At 42.9% G+C, this 26,042-nt stretch overlaps 1 protein-coding gene across 1 annotated transcript; it reads left to right on the top strand.

Annotated features, from left to right (window-relative positions):
• Positions 1-26,042, top strand: LOC138756662 (eukaryotic translation initiation factor 2-alpha kinase 3-like). Its single transcript, XM_069923048.1, has 9 exons — positions 1-90; positions 919-1,031; positions 2,548-2,670; positions 7,194-7,343; positions 9,705-10,446; positions 13,660-13,827; positions 14,719-14,820; positions 16,460-16,522; positions 23,037-26,042. Exons 1-9 carry the CDS (start codon positions 1-3, stop codon positions 23,211-23,213), a joined length of 1,728 nt encoding a protein of 575 aa, XP_069779149.1. The 3' UTR covers positions 23,214-26,042.

Raw genomic sequence — 26,042 nt, 5'->3', positions numbered from 1 at the left:
ATGCCTATCAACCTTTCTGAACATTCCTGTCACCCACCTGAACTACTGTTGCCAATCAGTCTACCAACCAGCACCTTGGAGGAAACTAAAGTTCGGAGAAAACCCCATGCAGTCACAGGGACATGATGCAAATCTTGCACAGCCAAAACTCAAAAGTAAGGATCAACTATGGGTCCCTGTTGCGATGAGACACTGCTACAGGATTGTGCTAGTCTGATCCAATCATCTATCCATCCTCCATTTTCACTGCTCTATCCATTGAAACCATGACATCTGAAAGCCCCTTACAAATTCCTGTATCTCTTTATCTCGCTTCGTCTTGTTTCCACTTTTGTTTCCCTCTTTGTTTTATCTTCTTGATACTTATTTCTAATGTTGACCCATTTACCAGTTTAAACAAGCTTTTGATCACCTTTCATGAGCTGCTTCTGTCAGTTTTGTTTAGCAATACAATACTGAAGGATGTTGAAATGATTTGCTACTGTAAAGAACACTGTTGTTCTTGCATGCTTTTCAAATGACTTAATTTTCATGGTGTACCCCAGGGAATCAATTAGATTTGTGTTGATGTATTCCCAGTGCACGCAATCCTTCTGTGCAAAAATGCTGAGAAGGATGGGAATCATCCACCTTTTAATTCCATTGATCATTGCAGCACAGAAACAGGCCTTTTTGGCCATTCTGGTCTGCACCAAACCACTTTTTTGCCTAATCCCATTGACCTGAAACCAGTCCATAGCTCTCCATACCTTTCCCATCCATGTACCTGTTCAAATTCCTCTTAAATGTTAAAATGGAGCCCACAGTTATCATTTCAGCTAGAAGCTTGTTCCACACGCCAAACACTCTCTGTATGAAGCTCCCCCTAAACTTGAAGGTTGACTAACTCCAATTCTTGTGTTTGCTTCCTCACTGCAGCATAGGAATGAGTCTGAACTCACGTGTCAGACTGAAAGTACAACTGATGCACCTTTAGAAGCAACAAAGGTGGAGTTGGGAAATTCCTCTGGGATTGTTGATTATGTGTCCAGGTAAAATTTGTTGTACGTTGGTGTCACCTCAGCTTCTATGGTGAAGAAGGTTCAAGGGCGCAGTGACATACTGCCACTTCTGTTCTCTGAACTATTACTGTCCATTAGAAGGATATATGGCCATATGTTTCCTCTCCCCTCTGAAATTGGCAAACTGCATAACTCATGAACAATTAAATGGGATGATAAATACCAGCCTTTCCAACAATTTCAGGGTCTTTTATGTGATTTGCTCCGTGATTTGAATGCGGAAGGAAAGTTTTTTGTTTTTAAAATATTTTTTTATTGATTTTAATAAAGAACTTGTACACAAAAAGTTATAAACCAATAAAATGATATAAACCGTTATCCAGAATAAATAAACCATTCCGGATGTGTAAATTGTAAATCTAAACTATAATTCTTATTAAAATATTTTAAATCTTAACTAAAACATTTAAGTTTAGGATTGGCATTAATCATTAAACATTTCACTTCATTAACATTAGGAAAATGGCATACACAGATTCATAGTTTTATCCCTTTAGAAAAAATTACATACACTTTGAGGGGTAAATATTTCTGTATTTTTTTTTTTACGTTGCTTGAATAGTGGGACAAAAATTATAAATAGTTCTTTGAATTCTTCAACCGGTGAAGTTTTCCCTGAAAATAAGTAAGGGTCTTGTTAGAAAAATGTTTTCTTTGAGATCCTAGAGCATCATCCAAAGCAATCCAAATCAATATGTATCTATGTTATCATGTATTTCAGATTGAGGTTTTATTTAGTCGGGTGAGAGAGGGGGCGAGGGATTAGTTGGGTTTTAAGGGTTTTCTCTTTTGTTTCTTATTATATATCAACATATATTTGTAAACTATTATTACTAGTGATTTCTCATTTATTAATTGATATGTGTTGATTTTAAATAAAATATTAAAAAAAATTCACTTGCACAATATTGCAATTATATTTAAGAATTTTTTTCAAAATTGAACTGTATTCCAAACTCCATCCCTCAATCTTTGTAGTATCAAAACTTAATAATGAAAAGAAAGTGGTCCAGGGAAAAGAAAGCAAATGAAAATGGGAGGGAAAAAAATTTATAAAAAATGTTCCCGCGATGTAGGGCCTGGTTTCCTGTTTCATCACTTGATTCCTTTATATTTTAAAAAAATTTTGGTTAACCTTTGTTTAGAGGTAGTGGTTTGATTAAAAGGGTTTTTTTTTCTCTCTTTTGATACTATATTAGATAAATGTTGCTTTAATTGAGAATTGTAAACATTGATTATATTAAAGAATGTGAAGAAAATGTCTTCTAAAATGCTGGATAGAGTTGCCAGACCTTGAGATTTTCAATGAAAATTATTTAAATAGAATTGAGATGCAGATCAGCTAATGGTCTAATTGAATAACAATGCAGGTTTAAGGAGTCAGAGCCTACTCTTAGATTTGGGATGGATTACCAGATTCTGAAATGATTGTATTCCTTGGAATTGTTAAGTGAAACAGCCAGTAACACAGATGTTGCTCTTTCAGATGCCTTACTGACTTTGAGTTGGTTCAGTGTCTTGGACGAGGTGGGTTTGGAGTGGTCTTTGAGGCAAAAAACAAGGTTGATGACTGTAACTACGCCATAAAGAGGATTCGGCTCCCCAATCGGTGAGCAACTTCATTGTTTCCCAACTTTTATCTTCAGCAGGGCGACGCAGTGAGATCATTGAGGTTCATGAGGGGAGAAATCAACTGCAAAGCAATTCTCCTCACTTGTCACCACTTTTATCCAATGCAATTCTTCATTGGCAAGTCATTCTTGTGTGATGCAGCAGTCAGAAAGGAATACCAGCCTTGCTCGAACTGCCTAAATCTCCCTGAATTTGCCAAAATATTTTCTTGAACTGTATTTTCTTTTTTTTTTAAAATCGTGGACTAGATTGAACCTTGAGACATGAGACAGCAGATGTTGAGACAGTGGAAGGGTGGCTGGGAAATGGGAGCAATCGTAATGGTGGATGACATGCGGCGTATCCCATAGGTTGGTGGGTTACAGTCCCTTCCCACAGACATGAAAAGATGCAATCGGGGTATGAGGAGATAGCCCAGTGGTGGAAGAGCAGGTTGAAACCTGAGAGCGCCAGTGCAGAGTACCCCTGTGGAAGTGCCCCTCAGCAACATGTATTCGGCTTTGGATAGTGCTGGGGGGAACAGCCTATCAGGGATGAGTCGTGGGGGTCAGGTATCTGGCACAGGGGCTGCCCCTGAGGTTCAGAAGGGAAAGAAGGATAAGAATAGGATTCTTGTAGTTGGGGACTTGTTAGTCAGAGGGACAGATAGAAGGTTTATGGGATGAGATCGGGGATCCAGGTTGGTCTGTTGCCTCCCTGGTGCCAGGGTCAGGGATATCTCTGATCGAGTACATAGCATTCTGCAAGGGGAAGGAGAACAGCCAGAAGTCGTCGTCCATGTGGGGACCAATGACTTAGTTAGAAGTGGGGATGAGGTCCTGAAACAGGATTATGTAGAATTAGGTAGGAAGTTAAAAAAAAACAGGACCTCCAAGGTAGTAATCTCTGGATTGCTGCCCGTGCCATGAGCTAGTGAGGGTAGAAATAGGAGGATGTGGAGGATGAATGCGTGGCTAAAGAGATGGTGCAGGGGGCAAGGGATAAGATTTCTGGATCATTGGGATCTCTTCTGGGGAAGGTCAGACCTGTACAAGAGGGACGGACTCCACTTGAACTGGAGGGGGACCAATGTGCTGGCAAGCAGATTTGCTAGAGCTGTGGGGGAAGGTTTAAACTAGTTTGGGAGGGGGGTTGGGAACAGAGTGTGAGAGCAGTGTCCAGGGAGTATGGCCACCTAGATAGGAATAAAAAAGATAACAAAGGTAGGATGGAGATTAGGGTAGAAGGTAAAAAAGAGAATATATGTGAGGGTCATTCTCTGAGATTCTTTAATGCAAGAAGCATAGTGAACAAGGTAGATGAGCTGAGAGCATGGATAGATACTTGGGGTCATGATATTGTGGCAATTAGTGAGACCTGGCTACAGGAGGGGCAGGACTGGCAACTTAATATTCCAGGATACATTTGTTTTAGATGTGATAGATCAGGGGGTAAAAAAGGAGGAGGAGTTGCTCTGCTTGTTAAGGAGGACATTACTGCCGTGAGGTGGCAGGATGGTATGGAGGGATTGACCAGTGAGGCTGTTTGGGTGGAATTGAGGGGTGGAGGAGGCAAGAGGGTGCTAATAGGGGTGTATTACAGACCACCAAATGGGCCAAGAAAATTAGAGGAACAAATTTGTAGGGAGATAACGTATATGTGTGAAAATCATAAGGTAGTGATCATGGGAGATTTTAACTTCCCACACATTGGGATACCCATACGGTTAGAGGGCTGGATGGGCTGGAGTTCGTTAAATGTGCTCAGGATTGTTTTCTAAATCATTTAGTAGAAGAACCGACTCGGGACGGTGTAATACTGGATCTCCTGTTAGGGAACGAGCTAGGTCAGGTAGCGGACATTAATGTTGGAGAACCAATTGGGTCTAGTGACCATAATTCTGTTAGTTTTAGGGTAGTTTTAGGGAAGAGCAAGGAGAGGCCTAAAGTTGAGGTTCTGGATTGGAAAAGTGCAAATTTCGAAGGAATAAGAAGGGATTTGGGGAGTATTGAGTGGGACAGGATATTTTCAGGTAAGGATGTAAATGAAAAATGGAGGATATTCAAAAAAGAAATTTTGAGGGTACAGAGTAGTTATGTCCCAGTGTGGATCAAAGGAAAGGCTGGAAGTCATAGGGAGGCTTGGTTTTCGAGGAATATTGGTAATTTGGTTAGGAGAAAAAGGGAGGTGTACAAGAGGTATAAAGAGCAGGGAGCTGAGAAGTTGAAGGAGGACTACAAGGAGTGTAGAAAGAATCTTAAGAAAGAAATTAGAAAGACCAAAAAAAGGCATGAAAAGGCTTTGACTGACAGAGTAAAAATAAATCCAAAGGGTTTCTATAAGTACATTAAAAGTAAAAGATTAGTGAGAGATAAAATTGGACCCCTTGTAGATAGCGAGGGTAGGCTGAGTGAGAAGTCAGAGGAAATGGGGGAAATTTTGAATGATTTCTTTGCCTCGGTATTCACTAGGGAAAAAAATGTTGAACCAGTTGAAGTAAAGAAAAATAGTGGGGAGGTCATGAAGCATATAAGGATAACCGAGGAGGTAGTGATGGTTGTGTTAAAAAAGATAAAGGTGGATAAATCTCCCGGACCGGACAAAATATTCCCTAGGACAATCAGGGAGGCTAGTGGACAGTTGGTGGGGCTATTAACAGAGATATTTAGGATGTCACTGGCCACGGGGGTGGTGCCAAAGGATTAGAGGGTGGCGCATGTGGTTCCTCTGTTTAAGAAACCTGGGAATTATAGGCCCGTGAGTCTGATGTCTGTGCTGGGCAAGTTGATGGAAAGTGTTCTGAGGGATGGTATTTACAAATATTTGGAGGTACAGGGATTGATAGGGAGTAATCAGCATGGTTTTGTCAGGGGTAGATCATGCTTGACAAATCTGATTGAGTTTTTCGAGGGGGTTACAAAAAAGGTTGATGAAGGGAAAGCTGTGGATGTTGTCTATTTAGACTTTAGTAAAGCTTTTGACAAAGTTCCCCACAGGAGGTTAGGAAAAAAAGTGGAGGCATTAGGTATAAATAAGGAGGTCGTGAAATGGATTCAGCAGTGGTTGGATGGGAGGTGTCAGAGAGTAGTGGTAGAAAATTGTTTGTCCAATTGGAGGCCGGTGACTAGTGGAGTTCCTCAGGGTTCAGTCCTGGGTCCACTATTATTTGTTATATATATTAACGATCTGGAAGTAGGGGTGGAGAATTGGATAAGCAAGTTTGCGGATGACACAAAGATTGGTGGTGTTGTGGACAGTGAGGTAGATTACCGTAGATTAAAAGGTGATTTAGGAAGGCTGGAGGTGTGGGCTGAGAAATGGCTGATGGAATTTAATACAGATAAATATGAGGTGCTACATTTTGGAAAGGCAAATTTAAATAGGTCATATACATTGAATGGTAGACAATTGAGGAGTGCAGAGCAACAAAGGGATTTAGGAGTTATGGTAAATAGTACCCTCAAGGCTGATACTCAGGTAGATGGTGTGGTGAAGAAGGCATTTGGAATGTTGGCCTTCATAATTCGGAGTATTGAATTCAAGAGTAGGGAGGTTATGATGAAATTGTACAAGGCATTGGTGAGGCCAAGTTTGGAGTACTGTATACAGTTTTGGTCACCAAATTATAGGAAAGATATAAACAAAATAGAGAGAGTGCAGAGAAGGTTCACGAGAATGTTGACAAGATTTTAGGGTCTGAGTTACAGGGAAAGGTTGTGCAGTTTTCTCTGGAGCGTAGAAGATTGAGAGGGGACTTGATAGAGGTGTTTAAGATTTTAAAAGGGACAGACAGAGTAAATGTGGATAGGCTTTTTCAATTAAGAAAGGGGGAGATTCAAACTAGAGGACATGGTTTAAGATTGAAGGGGGAAAATTATAAGGGGAACATGAGGGGAAATTTCTTTACGCAGAGGGTGGTGGGGATGTGGAATGAGCTTCTGGCAGATGTGGTCGAGGCGGGATCATTGGTTACATTTAAGGAAAGACTGGATCGTTACATGGATAGGAGGGGACTAGAGGGGTATGGACCGGGTGCTGGTCAGTGGGACTAGGAGGGTGGGGATTTGCTACAGCATGGACAGGTAGGGCCGAACTGGCCTGTTCTGTGCTGTAAGTGGTTATATGGAAACAATTTTCTGATCTGGACAGTCCTGCTTGCTGCAATCCTGTCTCCTTGTCTGGGAGTTTCATTGTTAGAAATAGAAGAGGCCATCGGACCCTTTGCTCAAAAAAGTTTGTGAAGTATTTGCCTGTACTAATGTCGTCCTAGGCTTCATTGGGGAAACATACAACCTGTCGAGCCCTATTAGAATATTTCGAGTATTGATAAGATCCCCTCATTCATTCATACTCTGCACTCCAGTCCGCTCTCTCCTTGTAAAGTAAAGCAGGCATTCCTGGCATGAGTCCAGTGTAACTTTGTCAAACAATTCTGTGCCTCTAAAGAATTATGTCCATTTCTTTGTGCACTGAGGATTTGAGATTAGTGTCCTCTCATCTCGCTGATGATTGATTCCGCAGTGATCAAGCACGGGAAAAGGTTATGCGTGAGGTAAAGGCGCTCGCCAAGCTTGAGCACCTAGGGATTGTCCGCTATTTCAATGCCTGGCTGGAGGCACCACCCGAGGGCTGGCAGGAGGAGATGGATCGGCAACTTCTGAAAGATGAAGGGTAAGGAAATTGAGCAGCTTGTTAATGAGTAAAATGCAATTGCATTGCCACTGTTGAACGATCACTAATGAGCCTCAAGCTCTGTCCCAATTAATCGCAGTTTATGTCGTGATTAGCACACCAGTTGGAGGTTGCAAAAATAAGTGACAGATTATGAATTGTTCTGTTTTCTTCAGATCTTTATATCTTTATATTACTTGAATTAATAAATGAGAGAACCCTGGAGACATTTGTAGAACAGAAAGACTTGGAAGTTCAGGTGCATAGTTGTATGGAAATGATGTGGCGAGGATGACGAAGAAGGGATTTGGAACACTTGCTTTCATCGGTCAGAGTATTGAGTATAGTCATTATGATGTCCTATTACAACTACAAGATATTGATGGAGTAACTTGGAATATTGTGTGTAATTTTTGGTTGACCTGCTATAGAAGAGATTTCATGAAGATGGAAAGGGTGTAGAAAATATTCACAAGAACATTTACTGGGACTGGTGGGCTTAAATTATAACAAGAGTTTGGGACTTTTCTCTCTGGAGCACAGGAGGCTGGAGATGGTGGACAGGACCATTTATAGAGGTTCATGAAACTGGAGAGCATAGATTTAAAGTGAGAGAGAAAATATTTTTAAAGTATCCAAGAGTGACCTTTTTCACACAGTTTGGATATTTGGAATGAGCTACTTGAAATAATGGTAAGGGTAGGTATAATTGTAACATTTAAAAGATATTTTGATGGGTTCATGGAGGGATATGGGCTGAATGCAGGCAAATGGGATGAGCTTGGGTAGCCAACTTGGTCAGCATGGATGTTAGGCCATAGGGTCACTTTCTGTGCTATAGAACTGACTTGAAATTGCTGTCTTCCCAAGGAAATGTTTGTTTTCATCTTAACCACCTGAAACATTCTGGCATAAATTGAAATTTATTTTTAATTTAATGAGGTTCTTGTGAATGCTGGATGTAGTTTTTTTAAAACCGTGTAATTCATTAAGAAATAGGAGTAGGGCATCTGGCCTGACGAGGCTCTTCCTCCATTCAAGGAGATCAGTCTTTATTTGATAGGCTCATCTCCAACTCCCTACCTTTCCCCTTTATGTAAAAATCCATCTGCAGGCTACATCAGCTGTTGGGTTGAAGTTGGTTTTAATGACAAAACAAATTTTTTGTCATATGCTTAAGTACAATGCTGCAGTCATATGGGTACATACGATGCATCAATGCAATATGAATAATATAACTTGCCATAAATACCAAGACAGAAAGGGAGATCAAATGAATATTCAGTGTTGCAGTTAGATCAAGGAAAAAAAAGTGACTCCTCAATTTGCAGGCAGATCTTGTGGTCTGGGAGCAATTTATGGTTGGGGCAGTACTGCGCCTGCTGGTGGGCTCTACTATTGGCTTCACGCCCAGTCAGAAATTTATTTGGCTTCTCGTACAGCCAGATGCAGATTGGGAGGCTGCTTTGTGTGGAGAGGTGGGAGGAGGGGGTTTAAACCTGTGTTCAGCCCACATTGGGGAATCCAAGCTCCATTGTTTCTTCATTCTTCACCCTGCTCCCATTCTAATTGATCAGTGTGATCTCTTGTCTTGTAATAATGCCCAGTGTAAAATTGAGGAAGAACATTTTATCTGTCTGGGCACTTTACAACCTTCCAGATAATGGCAAATTTTACAATTTTGGATAGCTTAGCCTTTTCTCACCAGCTGGGCATATTGTACAGGTCTGCAGTTTGCAAGTTTTCTTTTTACTCTATCCTCACATTCTAACTTCTCATCAAAACTTTTATTCTGTTTTTCTTCTCCATGACTGCTCTCACTTACCAGATGATGCAGCAACTCGGTTTGCCTTATCAGAGATGCTTCCTTTGTTTGATTCGTTCCTCCCCATCTTGCAGTGTAAAGCAACTAATTTTTTTTTCCCAGCCCTCCGAAAGGGGACTCAACCTGAAATCTTAACTGTTTCTCTTTCCACAGATGCCATCTGACTGTTCTGTTTTTCTTTATTATCTGTTTAAGCGGATCTAAATTTGTCCATTTTGCCACTTTTTAACTGTAATCCTTGTGCATGAATTCAATTTATTCAAGGATTTTAAGTTAAAGGGTAGAACATTGCATTTACTTTTAATTCATCTGCTGCAGATCTTTTGATTTTTTTTGTCCTTAGATTTTGGTTTTGTTTCATGTACAAATCCTATTTTAAAGTACAGGTTGCATGTAATTGTACACATATTTCCTGTTTATTTCTGTTTAACCTCAAGTATTTCCACTATGAATTCTTATTTTCACCTTTTTGTGGCAAACAACTTCTTCGGTATGATTTTGTTTGTTTCATTCTATCTCTGTTTTAACTTTCACAGCACTGAATGGCCAGTGAGTTCTCAAGATGTGCCCTCCATTAACCAGCTGAAGCCTGCGGCTGCGGGGAACTGCGCAGGGAGTTCTGGACCCTCAGTGAAGTTTGGTTCCTACTCTGTCATTGCTGCAAGCTCCCCTTCTTCATCGGAGCCATGCGTGCATTTGGACATTTCGACCGACCTCAGCCAGCCTCCAGACCACCAGCAACGTGGCCAAAAGAGTTGTCTGTCAGAATGTGAAACTGATGCGAATTCCAACATGGAACATTCCTTTGAGTTATTCCCTGTGGCTGCTGGTAAAGTTGAGGGCGAGGACAAGACTGCGTCCTTTGACGTAGTGTTTGAAGATTCGGGTTGCTGCCGGGCATCTGAACCGGACTTTCAGCCAGCGTGTCAAAGTACAGGCAGCGGCAAGAAGCAAACCTCCTTCTCTCAGGAGAAGACGAGTAGTAGAACTGAAGGTCTGCACCCTGACTGCATTTTATCACATTCTCCACCAAGACCCACCTCACTAGATTTGGGCCTATCAAAAGGAGTAGAAGTGAAAGTGAAACAACAGAACTCCCCCAAAGTTTACTTGTACATTCAGATGCAGCTCTGCAGGAAAGAGACACTGAAGGACTGGATGAATGGTCGATGTCACATGGAGGATCGGGAGCGAACTGAATGCCTAAGAATATTTTTACAAATAGCTGATGCTGTTTGCTTTTTGCACGCCAAAGGACTAATGCACAGGGATCTTAAGGTATAACCATAAGTGTGCAGAAGAGGGAGTTGTCACCTTAATGTTGGTGAAAGGTACTCTCTGAATGTGTGGATCTGAAGTAGTACCATTTTAAATCTAACAATTGGGACGTACAAGTTGGGAAAGGTACATTATATTTTAGGTTTTTGGCTTGAGGGCCAAGAAGGTAATTGAAGGTCCCTAGTGGAAACTCAAATGGGTTGACAAGATGTCTGCCTCATTGTAAAATACAGTCGAAAAGAGCTTTTTGAGCTGTCGCACCGTGAGATGCTGATAGTAGCATAGGTGCAGGTTACAGATCTTTCATCAGTGATGACATCATGGTGATCAAAAGATTAGATGGCCCATTTTGTTCACACATCTAGCAGGAACACTGCACAATATTCTCGGATATGTCGCCGCTGAGACTTTCCATGGTATCTGTGAATCCTAAGTTCTTCATCTCTGTTCCATCGCCGTTGGGTAGTTCAGAGACCGTATGCTGCATGAGCTGGTTTATTTTCTTGGTTTGGACATTGTACAATTGCGCAGTGATGCCTGACGAAACGCCCTGCCCCCCCCCCCCCCATTTCCCACACTCCAAGGTGACTGCACCCGGCCAATTCACACAGGCCCTGCAAGCTGTTCAATATCCGATTAAATCTGAAAAATGCATCAATCCAATGTATCATCTTATTTCTCAGCGCCAAATATTTCAAAACTGGCACAGTTCAAATCCAGCATGGCACCTGGGAAATGCCACTGTTAAATTAGCTGACTGGCAGGATGCAGAGAGGGAATTGAGGGGACCTTTTCTAGTTGGCTGCTGGTTCCCAGTGGTGTTCCACAGGGCTCCTTGTTGGGACCACTTTTTCATGTTAAATATCAATGATTTGGCTTTCTGGCCAAGTTTGCAGATGACATGAAGATCTGAGGTACATGTAGTGTCTATAGAAGGACTTGGACAAGTTAAGATATTGGCAAGGAAATTGCAGATGGAATGCACTGTAGAGAAGTGTGTGAAGGTCTGCACATTGGTGGAAGGAATAAATGTGCACACAATTTTCTTAACCATCATAGAGTTTGGAAATTAGGGGTGCAGAGGAACTTGGGAGTCCTTGTACAAAATTCCATAAAGGTTGGCTTGCAAGTAGATGAAAGCAAAAGCAATGCTAGCATTCATTTTGAGAGGGGATAGAACCTAAAAGCAGGGATATAATACTGAAGCTTTATAAGACATCAGACTGCACAGAATATCGTAAGCAGTTTTGGGCTCCTTATCTGATATGTTGGCATTGGAGAGGGTCCAGAGGCGGTTCAAGAAAATGGATCTCTGGAATTAAAAGGTTGTCATATAAGGAACATTTGATGGCTCTGGGTGTGTCCTCTCTGAAGTTTAGAAGATTAAGGGGGAGCTCATTGAAATGCAAGGACTGGATTGAGTGGATGTGGAGAGGATGTTTCCAATAGTAGGGGAGACTTGGGTCCAGAGTGCACTGTGACAGAATACAAAAACCCAGAGGATGAAAATTTCTGGAATTGTTTGCTGAAAATGAATGTGGAGCCTGTCATTGGGTATATTTAAGACTGGTAAATAGATTCTTCATTAGGAAGGTAATCCTAAATTATGGGGAGAATGGGATTGAAAAGAATAGTAAATCAGCCATGATGGGTTGGTATGGTTTCCTAAATGGACCAAATGGCCTAATTCTATCCTCTCTTTTGGCCTTTATGTCTGTAATTTGAACCGTTAATACCAGTAATAAGTGACATAGAGACTATCAATTATTCTGCAAATCCATCTGGTTCACTAATGTTGTTTATGGTGTGAATCTGCCATCCTTGCACTTGTTTAGCATTTTTTAAAATCACTCCTCAGTTAGCAAAGTAGTCGCCTTTGAACTGTTCTCAGGATTGGCCTCACGAACAACTTGGCTCGGGTGAAGACAGGAATGAGTATTTATGCTGACCGAGAAATTTGGTGGTTTTGCCAAAATTCCTAATTAGATTTAGTTGCATTTAACTTCCATTCACCGTCCCCATCTTGCATTTTTCCACTCATCAAATAATGTTTTAAATTGATGAGCCGTGGTTCTTGGGGATCTCCAGCAGCAATAACCTTGGGTAAAGTAAGTTGAGCTCTGAAGTTTGAATTTGGTGATAATGAGTTAAGTGTTGGGGATATGTTACATGCACTCATTACCTTTTACGTAACCAAGCCTACTCCAAACAAAAGACACGTGAGATTGCAGGTGCCGAAATTGGAAGCAAGATAAATTGCTGGAGCAACTACTGAATGCCTTAGTAGAATGAGTTTTTTTTTTACCTCTTGCCCTTTGAAATGTTTATGGCACCTTTCAGTGAAATCTGAATTGAGTTTTCTTGAGCCACCAGATTTACTCAACCTTTGCCTTGTATCTCATCCCTTCTGTAACAAAACTATTTTGAAGAGTATGCTTTAACCACTGGCTTGTTAGAAAATTGGAATTGTGTGATGCCACTGCAACCTTTCAACAGGTATACTTTATAAGTATTTTATGGGTGTCGTTAAAGAGCTGCATCAGAGCAGATAAAGGATTCCTCTTGTTTTGACCATAATATTTCTGTTTGAAGAATTTCAGGAATACACTTAGAGTAGTTATTGTAATCTCAACAGCGTTACTTCTCACACATGACTAAATAGTTGTATTTCTTGCCCTTCACCGTGCTGTGAGGAAATTGTTTCGCGATCGGCAACGTTAGTGAGAGAACTTGAGCCTTGCAGAAGGTGCCAAGAGGCAAGTTTTTCCTGGTTCCTGTAGTTGAGACAAGCTGATTTGGCCTGCCTAATGAAAGGGTGACTCTATGGAATAAAGCTGCATGACGGTGCTGTTGAAAGATGTGAGCTTGATGGTCTTTGCCGCTGCCACCTGTGACTTATCAGTCAATCCTATTTGACAATTGGGTCTGGGAGAAGCCTGTCCCAGACCAATTCATCGGCAGAGCTCCAGTGATTACATTTGAACCTGCGAATAATCAGGCAGTAGCCACTTTTATCCCTTTGAAATGTGGACTTTGTGTCATTGAGTTGCTGTTAATACAAAGCACGTCATGCAAATTAAAACAATAACTTCCAAATAAGGTTTTCTTGGTTTAATTCTAATTATATTTCTTTAGATAAAGGCCTTGTGAAGATCATCCTTTTTCCTGCATTCTTTTGTTTGAAATGGGCTCCTTTTTTATTTCCTTTTTAAGCCTTCAAATATTTTCTTTACATTGGATGATGTGGTGAAAGTGGGTGACTTTGGGCTGGTGACGGCAATGGATCAAGAGGAAGAAGACGGGGTTATACTTACACCAATGCCTGTTTATGCCAGACACACAGGGCAAGTGGGCACAAAGCTCTATATGAGCCCAGAGCAGGTAAGTGTAGAAATTCAAACGTTTGAAGCTGATGATGAGTTTATTGTTATTCACAATGTGCCAAATTCTGACTTGCTACAGGTCGGCAAGTACTTGTAAATAAAAACTGTAATACTGTAAAATCCCCCACATGCAGTACCTCTGGGATCGCAGATAGAGGGTATGCAAATTTCCTGGTTGACTGAGACACACTCTTAAAATGCCTCACTATTATTAACATTAAGAATACACAATTTAAAAGACAGTTCAAAATGTAAAGTAATATCAGTATTGTAGACCTTAATTATGTAAAGATCACTTTAATCAGATAATTCCCATAACTTAAAAAATGTAAATTTAAATTCAAACCCCTGTAACAGCGTTGTGCTAACTGTGCCACCGTCATAATTAAACCCCTCCCCAAGTTTACAGGTGAAGCCTTTCTAATATACTTAATACCAATAAAGATAAAGACTTACTAGGCAGGGATAGGGAGACTCCTTGGGAGAGTCGCCCCAGCACGAGCAGCATCAGCTTGCTCTTCATCCTAGGCGATACAATTTTATTCAAACACAACTTTATTGAAACTTTATTCAAACAGTTGCTGTGAGCAGAACACAACCGGGGCACTACGCTGGCTGAATGTTTGCTCCCATCTTCACCAATGAGTTGTGTGTTGCTTTCGAGAACATTAAATTTTACAATTTAAAACTTTTAAAATTATTCTTATTTATTTCCTCAATTTTTTTTTTGCTGGGGATTTTATTGCAGAAAATTAATTGAATTAAATTAAGAGCCAATAAATACATAAGTAATTCACAGTTATCCTAGTGCAAAAAATGCATTAGTCCAGTAAATTTTGTGAAGGCTACACTGCATAAGGATGAATACAGTTCCTTTTGTAATTTGTAGATATCTGGAAATACCTACTCCCATAAAGTTGACATCTTCTCCTTGGGCCTGATCCTGTTTGAGTTGCTGTATCCCTTCAGTACACAAATGGAGAGAGTCCAGGTAAGTACAACTGCATCTTGTCCAGCTCGTGTGTTCAAGTTGTGAATTGGATAGTGCGGACCATCTTAACATTTTTACCAACAAGGTAGAAAATTATTTGTGAGTGTAGGTTTCTCCAGTGGTCGGACAGCAGAGTCTAAAGATTATGGCAAAGCCTTTTATGAGTGAAGTAGAAATATCTAAGATGCTATTGATGCTGGTCCCATTTGCCTGTGTTTGACTCCTAATCCCTTTAAACTTTTCCAATCAACATTCCTGCCCAAATTTATGTTAAATATGTAATTGTATCTGATCCCACCAATTCCTCTGAAAGCTCGTTCCACATCACCACAGAGCAAAAACTTGCTTCAGTTATCCCCTTCAAATCTTTCTCCACTTGCCTTAATCCTATTCCCCCTAATCTTGGACTCTCCTATCCTGGACAAAAGGCTGTGAATGTCTACCCTATCACTATATCATCCCCAAGTGGATGTGATGGTGTCAGATCTTTATTAAGAAATGCAAGAGACTGTTGCCTCGGGTCAGCCACAATCTTATTGACAGGATGGACACGAGGAGTAACTTGGTATTCTCCGTTTTTGTACATCTCCATTGTGAAGACTCTTCCAGTCGATGCCAGATATTATAAATGAAGTGGGTTTCTTTTTTTTTAAAACTTTATTTAAGATTTTATAACATGAATAACGTATAGGATTACATAAAAAAATTAAGAATAAAATAATAAAATTGCAATACAATATCAGTAATCTAAATAAACTATACCCTCCCCAATAATTATTACATATTAATAACCCAACTCAAATTAGTCCAACCCCCCCTTTCTCCCCCCCCAAAATAAAGAGTGAAGTGGGTTTCTTGAATGGAGTTGGGAATGGGTGACTGAAGGCTGAGTGTTTTGAAGAACAAATGGACAAATGGATTCATGAAGAGATGAGAGATTGAGTAGATCAAAGGTTCTGCTTTTATAAGGTGCTATGCAAATTGGCCACAATCTCTGCCATCCCATCCTTGTATTTCCTTTCCTTTCTTGACTTTTTAATTCTCCTGACTTGGGCAGTCACTAGTTAAGTCTGTTCGTGTCTCTGATCCATTCTTATCCCTTCAGTTGCCTTTCAATGTATTTCAGAACACGTTTCTAACTTTTCTAAAATAATTAATTCATGGGATGTGCAGTTCACAAGCTGAGCCAGCAGTTAATTACTCATCCCTAATTGCTCTTAAGAAGGTGGAGATCAGCCTTAAACCACCACAGTTTTTGTGGTGTACCCACAATACCGATGGGGAGGGAGTTCCAGGATTTTGACTCAGTGACAGTAAAGGAGTGGCAATACTTGCCCAAGTCAGGATGGTGTGCAGTTTGGAGGGTAACTTCGGATGGTGGTGTGGCAATGATTTTCCTGTCTTTGACTTCTGTTGGCCAGACAAATATGGGTTTGGATGGTGATATTGAAGAACCTTGGTGGAGGTATGGAAGGAGTTCCTGCAGTGCATCCTGTGGATGGTAGAGAAACGGCTGGAACTGTGTGTGGAGAGAGTAAATGGATGTTGATGGGGTGCGTATCAAATGGGCTGTTGTGTTTCACACAATGTCGAACTTCTTGTGCTTTTATCCAGGCAAAGATCTTGTTTCTTTTTACAGACGCTAACAGAAGTTCGGGATTTGAAGTTCCCCTCTTTATTCCTAGAGGAATATCTTCAAGAGGTAAGTTGTGGTGGATGTAGTGGAATTGGCCATGTTTGTTACTTGTACCAGATGTTTAAGTTCGCAGAGTGGGGGAAACTTGGAATAAGTTGCTGCTCTTTCATCTGTTCTTTCAGGTCCTTGAACTTGACTTATTTCCAGTGTAAAGCGATGAGATGAAAATCATTTTGTGACTGTTTCTTCAACAGTAGTAATCAGCTTTCAATGCAGGAACATGTCCCAAGTTTATTCATTTATTAGGCAAAACTTTCCCCAATCACATGCATTGACTCCAAAGTTTTGAAGAGGGGAGAAAATGAAGGTGTTCACATTTATGGAGAGCATTGTAGACGTTTGGGATCCAGGCAGGTCAAGATGTGGTGGCACAGCAGAGTGGGGAGAAGTTCACCCAGCGTACCTATATCAAGAACCAAGATAACATCAAAAAGAGGATCTGGGTCAGTCACACTAAATGAAAGGGTTCTTTTTTTAATTTCAATCTTGAAATCAATTTTTAAATCTAATTGAAAATCCCAATCTGATTTAAAGAATTCAAAGCTGAATTTGTTCCTGTAAGGTGCAAACAATATGATTTTTCAATCCGTTGAGAGGGAAGTAGGGAAGAAATTGACAGGATAACACAAACCTGAATGTGTGAGTTTAAAATACATTAACCCTTTCCCATGCGGCTTCAATACATTAACAAAAAAAAATCTATACTGGTTTTAAAACTATTTGTTCCATCAATAATACACTGACATGTTTGATAATGGTATTCTGTTCCAAGGTGAAATAAGATGCAACATGAAAATCTAAGCATTTAAGGCCAATAAGCAGGTTTAAAAAGTGTTAGTTTTATCAAATCTAATTCATAGTGTACTCCATGAATATATTGATGGACCAATTCCCCTGCCCCAACCATTTTAACAGCTCTTTCTATCCATGTTATTGACATTCTACAAATTTTTACAGTATGTTGAACTGAAAACCGGTATACTTGAATGATGGATGAGACTGAAGTATTACATCTTAATTTTTTAAAAGTTTGTGGGTTGGCTGGCTGTTTGGTAGTACCATTCCTGTTACAAACTTACTCCTGGAACTCAAACTTCCTGGAGCTGGTGTGACCATTGACAATGTCCTTTAACCAGTTCAATTGCTCGAGTTGGACAGGAGCATTTTTTATAGACCAAGGATTGGCCTGGGAACTCCTGGTCAAAAGTTGATTCCTCTTTGTTGGTAGTAGGATCATATGTCATTAAGCAGGCTGACAGATTGCAAGTGTAATGAAATGTGTTTAGTGACAAATATAACACTCTGAGGCTCAACACAAATAGCTGATGCTGGAACAACTTGTTCATGCCCATTTGCATATTTATTTTCCATCTGACATTGAATTTTCTTATCCAAAGGTAAAAAGTGGTATGGGTAGATGAAGCTGGGCCTTGTAAAAGCCATCTCATTGAATGGCAGAGTTGCATCGGATATAAAGGGCAATATGTAGCGGCGGCTACACTGCGAACTGAAGGATCGCACAACCAGACGGCTTGAGTTCAGTGATCAAAACTGATTTATTGCAGGCTGCCTAGCTGGTCTTGTACTTCCAGCCCGGACCTGGCTGAGAACTGCGCTGGGGGGCCCCGACGTCACCGGGGCGTCACGTGGGTCGCCAAGCCTGGGCTTCTGAACCTGGTGCCGAGGTCAGGAGGAAACCATTTTGGCCGATGGCCCCGCCATGTGTGTAACAAGCGGGGCCTGTTCGCCTGGCTACTGGCATACCGCCACACAGCCCCCCCTAGAACCGGTGCCAATGTCCTTTGTTGCATGGCAGCCTTGCTTCTTAGGTTGGGCCATAACTACTGGCTCGGTGGGGTCAAGGTGGGCTGGCTTTAACCTGTCCACCATAGACAGTTCCCTCTTACCACCGATGTCCAGTGTGAAAGTGGATTCTGAACACTGGACGACTTTGTACAGCCCTTCGTATGGTCTTTGTAGAGGTATTGTGGACGGGCCCTGCCTGATTTAAAAACTTACACTGCGGAATACAGCTCGCTGGGAACGTAAGAGGCCCGTGTGCCATGTCTGGGCTGCGGTGGGGGTGTGAAGGAGTCCAACTGGGCCCAGAGGTGGGGAAGTAGACCGTGCGTTGACGAACTCACCGGGTAGGACTAGAGGTGCACCGTAGACCAGTTCGGCTGATGACGCCTGTAGGACGTCTTTGGGTGTCGAGCGGATGCCCAGGTGCACCCAAGGCAGCTCGTTCACCCAGTTGGGTCCGATAAGGCGGGCCATAAGTGCCGACTTAAGGTGGTGGTGCAATCGCTCTACTCGCCCATTGACCTGTGGGTGATAGGCCATGGTGTGATGTAGCTCAATCCCCAGCCTGTTGGTGAGCTGTGTCCAGAGTATGGAGGTGAACTGGGTGCCCCGATCACTGGTGAGGTGATTCGGGACGTCAAACCGGGCAACCCAACTGTTCAAAAGCGCAGGAGTCCATGAAAGCATCTGGCATCGGGATCGCCTTGGGCCAACGAATGGTGCGGTCTACCACTGTGAAAAGGTAACGGTTACCTCGGGAAACGGATAAGGGTTCAACGATGTCCACGTGTATGTGGCTAAACCTTTCCCAGATGTGTTCGAAATCTTGTGCGGGCGCTCTGGTGTCCCTGTGTACCTTGGAAAGCTGGCAATGGGTGCAGGTTCTGGCCCAGTCCCCAATCTGCTTCCGAAGCCCGTACCAGATGAAACGTTCTGCCACCATACGGACCGTGGACTTGAAGGAAGGGTGGGGAAGGTCATGGATATGGTAGAATACTTGCCTGCGCCACTGCTGGGGAACCACTGATCGCGGGGTGCCCATGGACACATCACACAGGACCGTGGCCTCACCGTGAGGGTTCAGGATGTCCTGGAACCGCAGGCCTGTGATGGCAGTCCTGAAGGCCCGCGTCTCCTCGTCGGACTTCTGGTCCCAGGTGAGGTGGTCAAAATCGAGGCCGGGTGTTAGCACGCAAATAGCTGGTCGTGAGAATGCGTCTGCGACCACGTTGTCTTTCCCCGCCTTGTGCCAAAAGTTGGTGGTGAACTCCAACACGGAGAGGTGACGCTGTTGGCGGGCTGAGAGGGATCTCTTGCCATAGCGAGCATCTGAGTGAGGGGTTTGTGGTCGGTAAAAATGGTGAAAGGCCTCCCCTCCGAGAAATAGCGGAAATGGCGCACTGCTAGGTATGTGCCCAGCAACTCACGATCGAAAGCACTATACTTGCACTCTGGTGGGCGAAAAAGTTGGCTAAAGAATGCTAGTGGTTTCCACTGTCTGTTCACCTGCTGCTCCACGACGGCGCCGACGACTGTGGCAGAGGCGTCGACAGAGAGCACCATATGCAGGTTGATGTGTTGGTGGACGAGCAGGGGAGCCTTCACAAGGGCATCTTTCGTGGCTTTGAATGCCCTGATGGCCTCTGGAGTCCAGGCTTGTCTTTGGCCGCGATGAGGGCGAAGAACGGCTCCATGATGCACGCAGTGCCTGGAATGAAGCGGTTATAGAAATTGACCATACCTGCGAACTCCTTTAGCCCCTTGAGGTTGTCCGGGCATGGGAACTCCCTGACGGCAGTGACCTTTGAGGCGGTAGGTGTAGCTCCTTCGGCCGTGATGGTATGGCCCAGGAACTGCATGGACTCTTCGCTGAACTGGCATTTGGCCGGATTGATCGTTAGGCCCAGACAGGGTGCACAGGTGAGACTTGTGTTCTGGTGGCGACAAGGATGTCGTCCAAGTAAAAGAATATGAAATTCAAATCCCTGCCCACTGTGTCCATGAGGCGCTAGAAGGTCTGGGTGGCGTTCTTGAGCCCGAACGGCATGCATAGGAACTCGAACAAGCCAAAGGGGGTGATGATGGCCGTTTTAGGTATGCCCTCGGGGTGCATTGGAATTTGGTGATACCCTCACACCAGCTCGACCTTGGAGAATATCTTTACGCCATGCAGGTTGGCCGTAATGTCCTGCATGTGAGGGATTGGGTAACGGTCGGGTACTGTCGCGTCGTTAAGCCGTCGATAATCTCCGCAGGGGCGCCTGCCGCCGGCAGCTTTCGGACCAGGTGGAGTGGTGAGGCCCAAGGATTGTCGGAGCGTCGAATGATCCCCAGCTTCTGCAGATGTGAGAACTCTTCCTTCGCTATCTGGAGCTTATCCGGCATGCCTTGGGTGGGGACGTAATGAAACACCCCGTGGTGTGGTGAGGTGGTGGAAACTGCGGCTTGAAGAGGGACGGGAACTCATCCAGGATACGCTGAAACATCCTTGGGTGTGCTGACCATGGCCATCTGCGGCTGCGCTGTGTGGGAGGTGTTGAGTCGAACAGATTGGAAGGTATGGGCATCTACCAGTCGCCTACTTCGAATGTTGACCAGCAGTTCGTGGGCGAGGAGGAAATCGACACCCAGGATTCCGGTTGGGAGGGACTAAACGGTGAACCTCCACGAGAACTTCCGCTGGCTGACCTGGAAGTGGATGGTCTTGTCTCCATACGTTCGGATCTCCATCGAATTGGCTGCACAGAGGGGAGGTCCTTGAGGCAAGTTCCAGGACTCGATGGCTATGGTCGGGATGATGCTGATCTGGGCCCCGGTGTCGACGAGAAAATGTCGACCGCTGACTGAATCCTTTCGACCGCTGACTGAATCTTGCAGGTAAAGAAGGCTGTGTCCTTGGCCAGCCGCCGCAGGCATTAACTGCGGCCAGCCTGCTCGTTTCCCTGGAATGAGCAGGCCTGACGACACTTTCAAACCTTGGCTCCCCAGCACTGGTGGAAGAAGCAGAGGCCTGAAGTGGTTGGCTTGCTTCTGGCTATGCTCTTTGAGGCCCCTGTAGGGGGCGGGTGTTCCACTGCAGCTCTAGAGAAAGACTTGGCATGGTCATGCCCGTGACTCATAACCTCCTGGACTGCTGAGCCCTCTGGGACTTGTTCGAGCCATAGCTCCTGAGCCTTTTGAGCGACCTTCCTAGGGTCAACTGAGCTCTCTTGGGACAGTAACGACTGTATGTCTTCAGGCAGATGGTCGAGGCAGATGTGCTCGAAGTGTGGGCAGTTGGTGTGATCGCCCATGAGCACGAGCATCTCGTCCATCAACTCAATTGGATTTCTGTCCCCCAAGGCGTTGAGGCGCAGCATCCGAGCGGCACGCTGGTGCCTGGAGAGGCCAAGGGAGCCGGTGAGCACCCGCTTGATGGTCCTGTACTTATCTTCCGTGGGTGGGTGCTGAACTCATTTGGCGGTGGCCTGGTCCAGGGCGACGACCACATGGTAAAACTTCGTCAAATCCGACGAAATCTGGTGGAGGTGAAACTGAGCATCTGCGTGGCTGAACCAGTTCTCCGGCTCCTGAATCCAGAAGTCAAGAAGCTTGATGGCTATAGCGTTGAACATGTTGGGGTCACCAATTGTAGCGGCAGCTACACTGCTAACTGAAGGCTTGCACAACCAGACGGGTTGAGTTCAGTGAGCAAAACTAATTAATTGCCGGCTGCCTGGCTGGTCTTATACTCCCAGCCCGAACCTGGCTAAGAACCAGGTCACCGGGGCGTCAAGTGGGTCGCCAAGCGCGGGCTTCTGAGCCCGGTGCTGAGGTCGGGAGGAAATCCCCGACGGTACCATTTTGGCCGGCTGCATGCGTGACAAGCGGGGCCGGTTCGCCTGCCTAATGGCGTACCACTACAAATATACAAATATGTTGGAAAAATTCACCAGGTCACAAGTCATGAACTGGAAGTAAAGGATTACTCTTTACTTTTGATGAATGCTGTATGACCTGAGTTTCTCCAGCACATTTGTGTATGGCACTCAACCCCAGCATCTGCAGAATTTCTTGTTTAACTGATGTAAATAGTTTCCTCATATTCTTTATTTCTGCTTTTGTGCATTTAGTTGGTGCACAGCTCACTCTGGCCTGTCTATAAACGTGTCTAGATGTATAGCTAAAAATACCTGATTTCATTTGCTGTTAGATGAAAAGCAGCAATGTATGATGGTTGAATATCCATGGTTTTCAATGGAACTTGAATTTTGTGTCATAGAATTATTCATCACATTTTCTTGTCTCCTTGTGCTCTCTGACTCCTCTTGCTGTTGCTTGTCAGTACTGAATTAACAGACATTTTCCATCACAAATCCTATAATCTCCATTACATCTCTCCCCAAGAGAGTTATCCTAAAATTGAACTTCACTCACAAGTCTCTCATCTCCAGTACAATTCTGGTCATTCACTTCTGCAACATGGTCATATTGCATGGAAATGATCCTTTTGGACCACACTGACCAAAATGTCCCAATCACACTTGTCCCACCTGCCTGCTCTTTAAACCTATGCCATCCATGTATTTCCTCAAATATCCTGAAGCCTAGTGTTCCACATTAAACAGGCTACTTCAGTCTTGACAATGCCTTTAAAAATCAAATATAAACACATGACAAGAAAATGTAACAATCCTATATGTAATTATTTTTGAATTTTTATAAACCTCTGGTACAGCATGAAATGGTGCAGAAAATGCTTTCTCCTGAACCCGGGAAACGTCCAGAGGCCGTGGACATCATCTGCAACTCTCTCTTCGATGGCTTTGACATTCCAGAAAGGCAGCTGTTGAGGCAGAGGTCACGGACACTGAGTTCCAATGGAGTCAAGGCTTTGAAAGGATCGATCTCCTAGCAGTGGGATGTCAGCCCGGCAAACTTGCAGGTTCTTGATTCTCGGTACCTTCCACTTCGTGCAGCTGTTATATCGGAGAATATTTACAAAAACATGTTTTGCAACGTCCATGAGTTGCACAAGGTTTGTGGGCCAAAGGGTGGGCTGCTCTTCCCCACACTAATTTAAAAAAAAATGTATGTGATGTATGGGTATGACTGTACGATTCATACTGTTTGACTTGAGTGCACGGTTCTTGCACGAGCCCTAATTCATTCATTACTGATTCCACCTGCTCCCTTTTTAATATGTGGATGTATATTGAGAGTAGGTGCATGTGTTTCAAAGGAAAGTAAAATCTGAAACCCCTCTCAGCTTGGAGAGGGCTCCATTACTGAGCAAGCAGACTTTTAAAAAAAAACCCTCATTCCTTCTTCTTGAATCTGAGCAATATCCTCCAAAACCTAGACTCGAGGAAGCCAAAGCTACCATATGTGGTATAAAGACAATAAAAACTTTGCAGGTCCAACAGCATTTGATGGCAAGAGTAAGAGAGCTGCCATTTGTGATTTGAGGTGCGCCTTGCCCCCTTCCATCTGCTTGCTGCTATTCGCTGGCTGGGTTAGAATGCTGGACATAAACATGAAGGTGTAACTGACTGTTTAGAATTGGCCTAATGTTAACTGAACGTAACACCGTTATAATCTAAAATAATTTGAAGTTGTAGTTGTCTTGCTGCGCGAGTTCACAGTGTAAGGAAAAACTTTTGCTTTCTTAATGTAGATCGTCTTTGTGTTATTTTGTTGAGGCTACTTAATTAACTGAGCTTTCTTCAGGTTTGTTGAGCAAATCACGGGGTTTTCTGATCAACAGCAAATGTGTAAACTGGCCTTGCAATGGTTTATAATTGTTCTGTGAACGAGATATTGAAGATCTGCAAAGAGTTAATATGTTAGGCCATGGAGTTCAAGATGATGCTCGCTGGTTAATGGAAGAATTCAACAGGGCAATCACCTAACCCTGCGCAGAGAACATCTGCTTTAACATCTCTATTATGCTGTATATGGTGCTAATCGTGTTATTTGCCCTGTGATCTCCTGTAGATTTTCAACATTTTATGCTCTTAGTGTATTTAACACGCTTGTTCCTTTAATTTCTTGCCCTAATTGCAACCACGTATACTTGCCAGCATAAATGTTGATGATTTTGAGGCCTGATTGACTTTATCTGAAACTTTGTACACACTTGCATTTTTGCTGCAATTCCTAACCTCTGGTTAAATTTAATTGATAAATTTAGACATACAGCATGGTAACGAGCCATTTGGGCCCACGAATCCATGCAGCCCAATTTACAGATAATTAACATACAACCCCAGTCTGTTTTGACCGGTGGGAAGAAACCAGAGCCCCCAGGGAAAACCCACGAAGACACAGGGAGGACGTACATACTCCTTTCAGACAGTACGGGATTTGACCCCAGTCCCGATGGCTGGCGCTGTAAAGGTGTGCTAATCGCTTTGTCAACCGTGCTGCAGTTGCTTGATTTGGATGGCCTTGCTTTAAAGATCTTGCCAATCATGAATTTCCCTAGGTTTGGCTTGCGTTAGAGATCCAGAGTGGGCAACGATTTGTTCGGCGGAATTGTCTTCACCAATAGTTGGGAAATCCCATGTTGGGCTTAATGAACGTCCGTGACTATGCATACATAGCATGCAGTGTAATCTGGATTTAAAAAGTGGCTTTGAATGAAGAGACCACTGCATGGAGCACTCTAATTAAATCTGCATGCTATTTGGAACTACCAATTTGGTAGTTACTGTGTGCAGTTTTACAGACTGCAGTCTTGGACACATCACATTTGAGATTATACCCAGTTCATCATTTTAATTGTATAAAGCAATTTTTCTTCTCCAGGTCAGTAATTTCTTAAAATGTACTTCTACTTGTGAAACTTAGATATAGTAATTTGTTCCTTGAGCCTCGAGCCACCTTCCTTTTGAAGTTGTGTGCCTGGAGTGGTACAAAACCTCAGAGAACTGAAAAGCTTTGAGAAGCATTCCTCTATTCATTAGTCTTCCTGTGACAGTGGACACAAGACTGATGAATGAACAGGAACTTAAATGCCTTTCTCTCACCTACACTTCCTTGAAATCCGCTGTTCGCAACTTTTATTTGGCTGTGGCGCCCTTAGGACTCTGCTTAAACTTTATATTCCCCTTTCCCTGTGAACTTTAAAAATATTTTATGGTTTCAGTTTTAGGCCCCCAGGGGGAATGTGAGATCCCCATTGAGAATGACCGCTCTAAATTACCTTATTTTAGAGGCCAGGGACCTGTCCAAAGTTAGATTTAGAGTAAATGCATTAGGTAGAAATTTAATTTTTTTTAAAAAGAGAAGTCATTGCCAGCATTTGGCCTCTGAACTGATTGCATGGACCACAGTTTAGAATTGGCTTGCCGAAGAATGGAATTAACTATTGAATAACTGTATTGAACCTTTTGTATGGGAGTCTTGCCTCCTGTCAGTGTGTACATTGAGCTTCTGCTACTTTGGTGTATTTTTCGTCTTGGGATCAAATAAAGTAATAAACTAATGTAATTATGTACAAAATTCACAGATTCTGGTAATTGTGCAGTAATTTTATATTATAATTGCATTATGAAGGAAAACCTTGATAGATGTGACTGTAAATGGTTTTAATTTTTTGGGCTTGTACAGTGTAAAAACTGTAATTTTTATCAATCCATTTGGGTTGGTGGTGCTAGGAATGAATTCCTTGCAATAATTTGTGCATTGCAAATACTGTAACTTCCTACAAGTCAAAAATTCAATAAACTCTTCAATTGAA

The sequence above is a fragment of the Narcine bancroftii genome, chromosome 3 (assembly GCF_036971445.1).
Source record: "Narcine bancroftii isolate sNarBan1 chromosome 3, sNarBan1.hap1, whole genome shotgun sequence".
Taxonomy (NCBI): domain Eukaryota; kingdom Metazoa; phylum Chordata; class Chondrichthyes; order Torpediniformes; family Narcinidae; genus Narcine; species Narcine bancroftii.
The sequence above is the reverse complement of the archived record's forward strand: the minus strand, read 5'-3'. Positions and strand labels throughout refer to the sequence as shown.

What these genes read in the sequence shown, in the direction of transcription:
- LOC138756662 (XM_069923048.1), top strand. Translation starts at nt 1, where the DNA reads ATGCCTATCAACCTTTCTGAACATTCCTGTCACCCACCTGAACTACTG. An exon ending in GCACCTTGGAGGAAACTAAA is followed by an intron (nt 91 to 918) that starts GTTCGGAGAAAA and finishes TCCTCACTGCAG; the next exon opens with CATAGGAATGAGTCTGAACT. An exon ending in AGGATTCGGCTCCCCAATCG is followed by an intron (nt 2,671 to 7,193) that starts GTGAGCAACTTC and finishes TTGATTCCGCAG; the next exon opens with TGATCAAGCACGGGAAAAGG.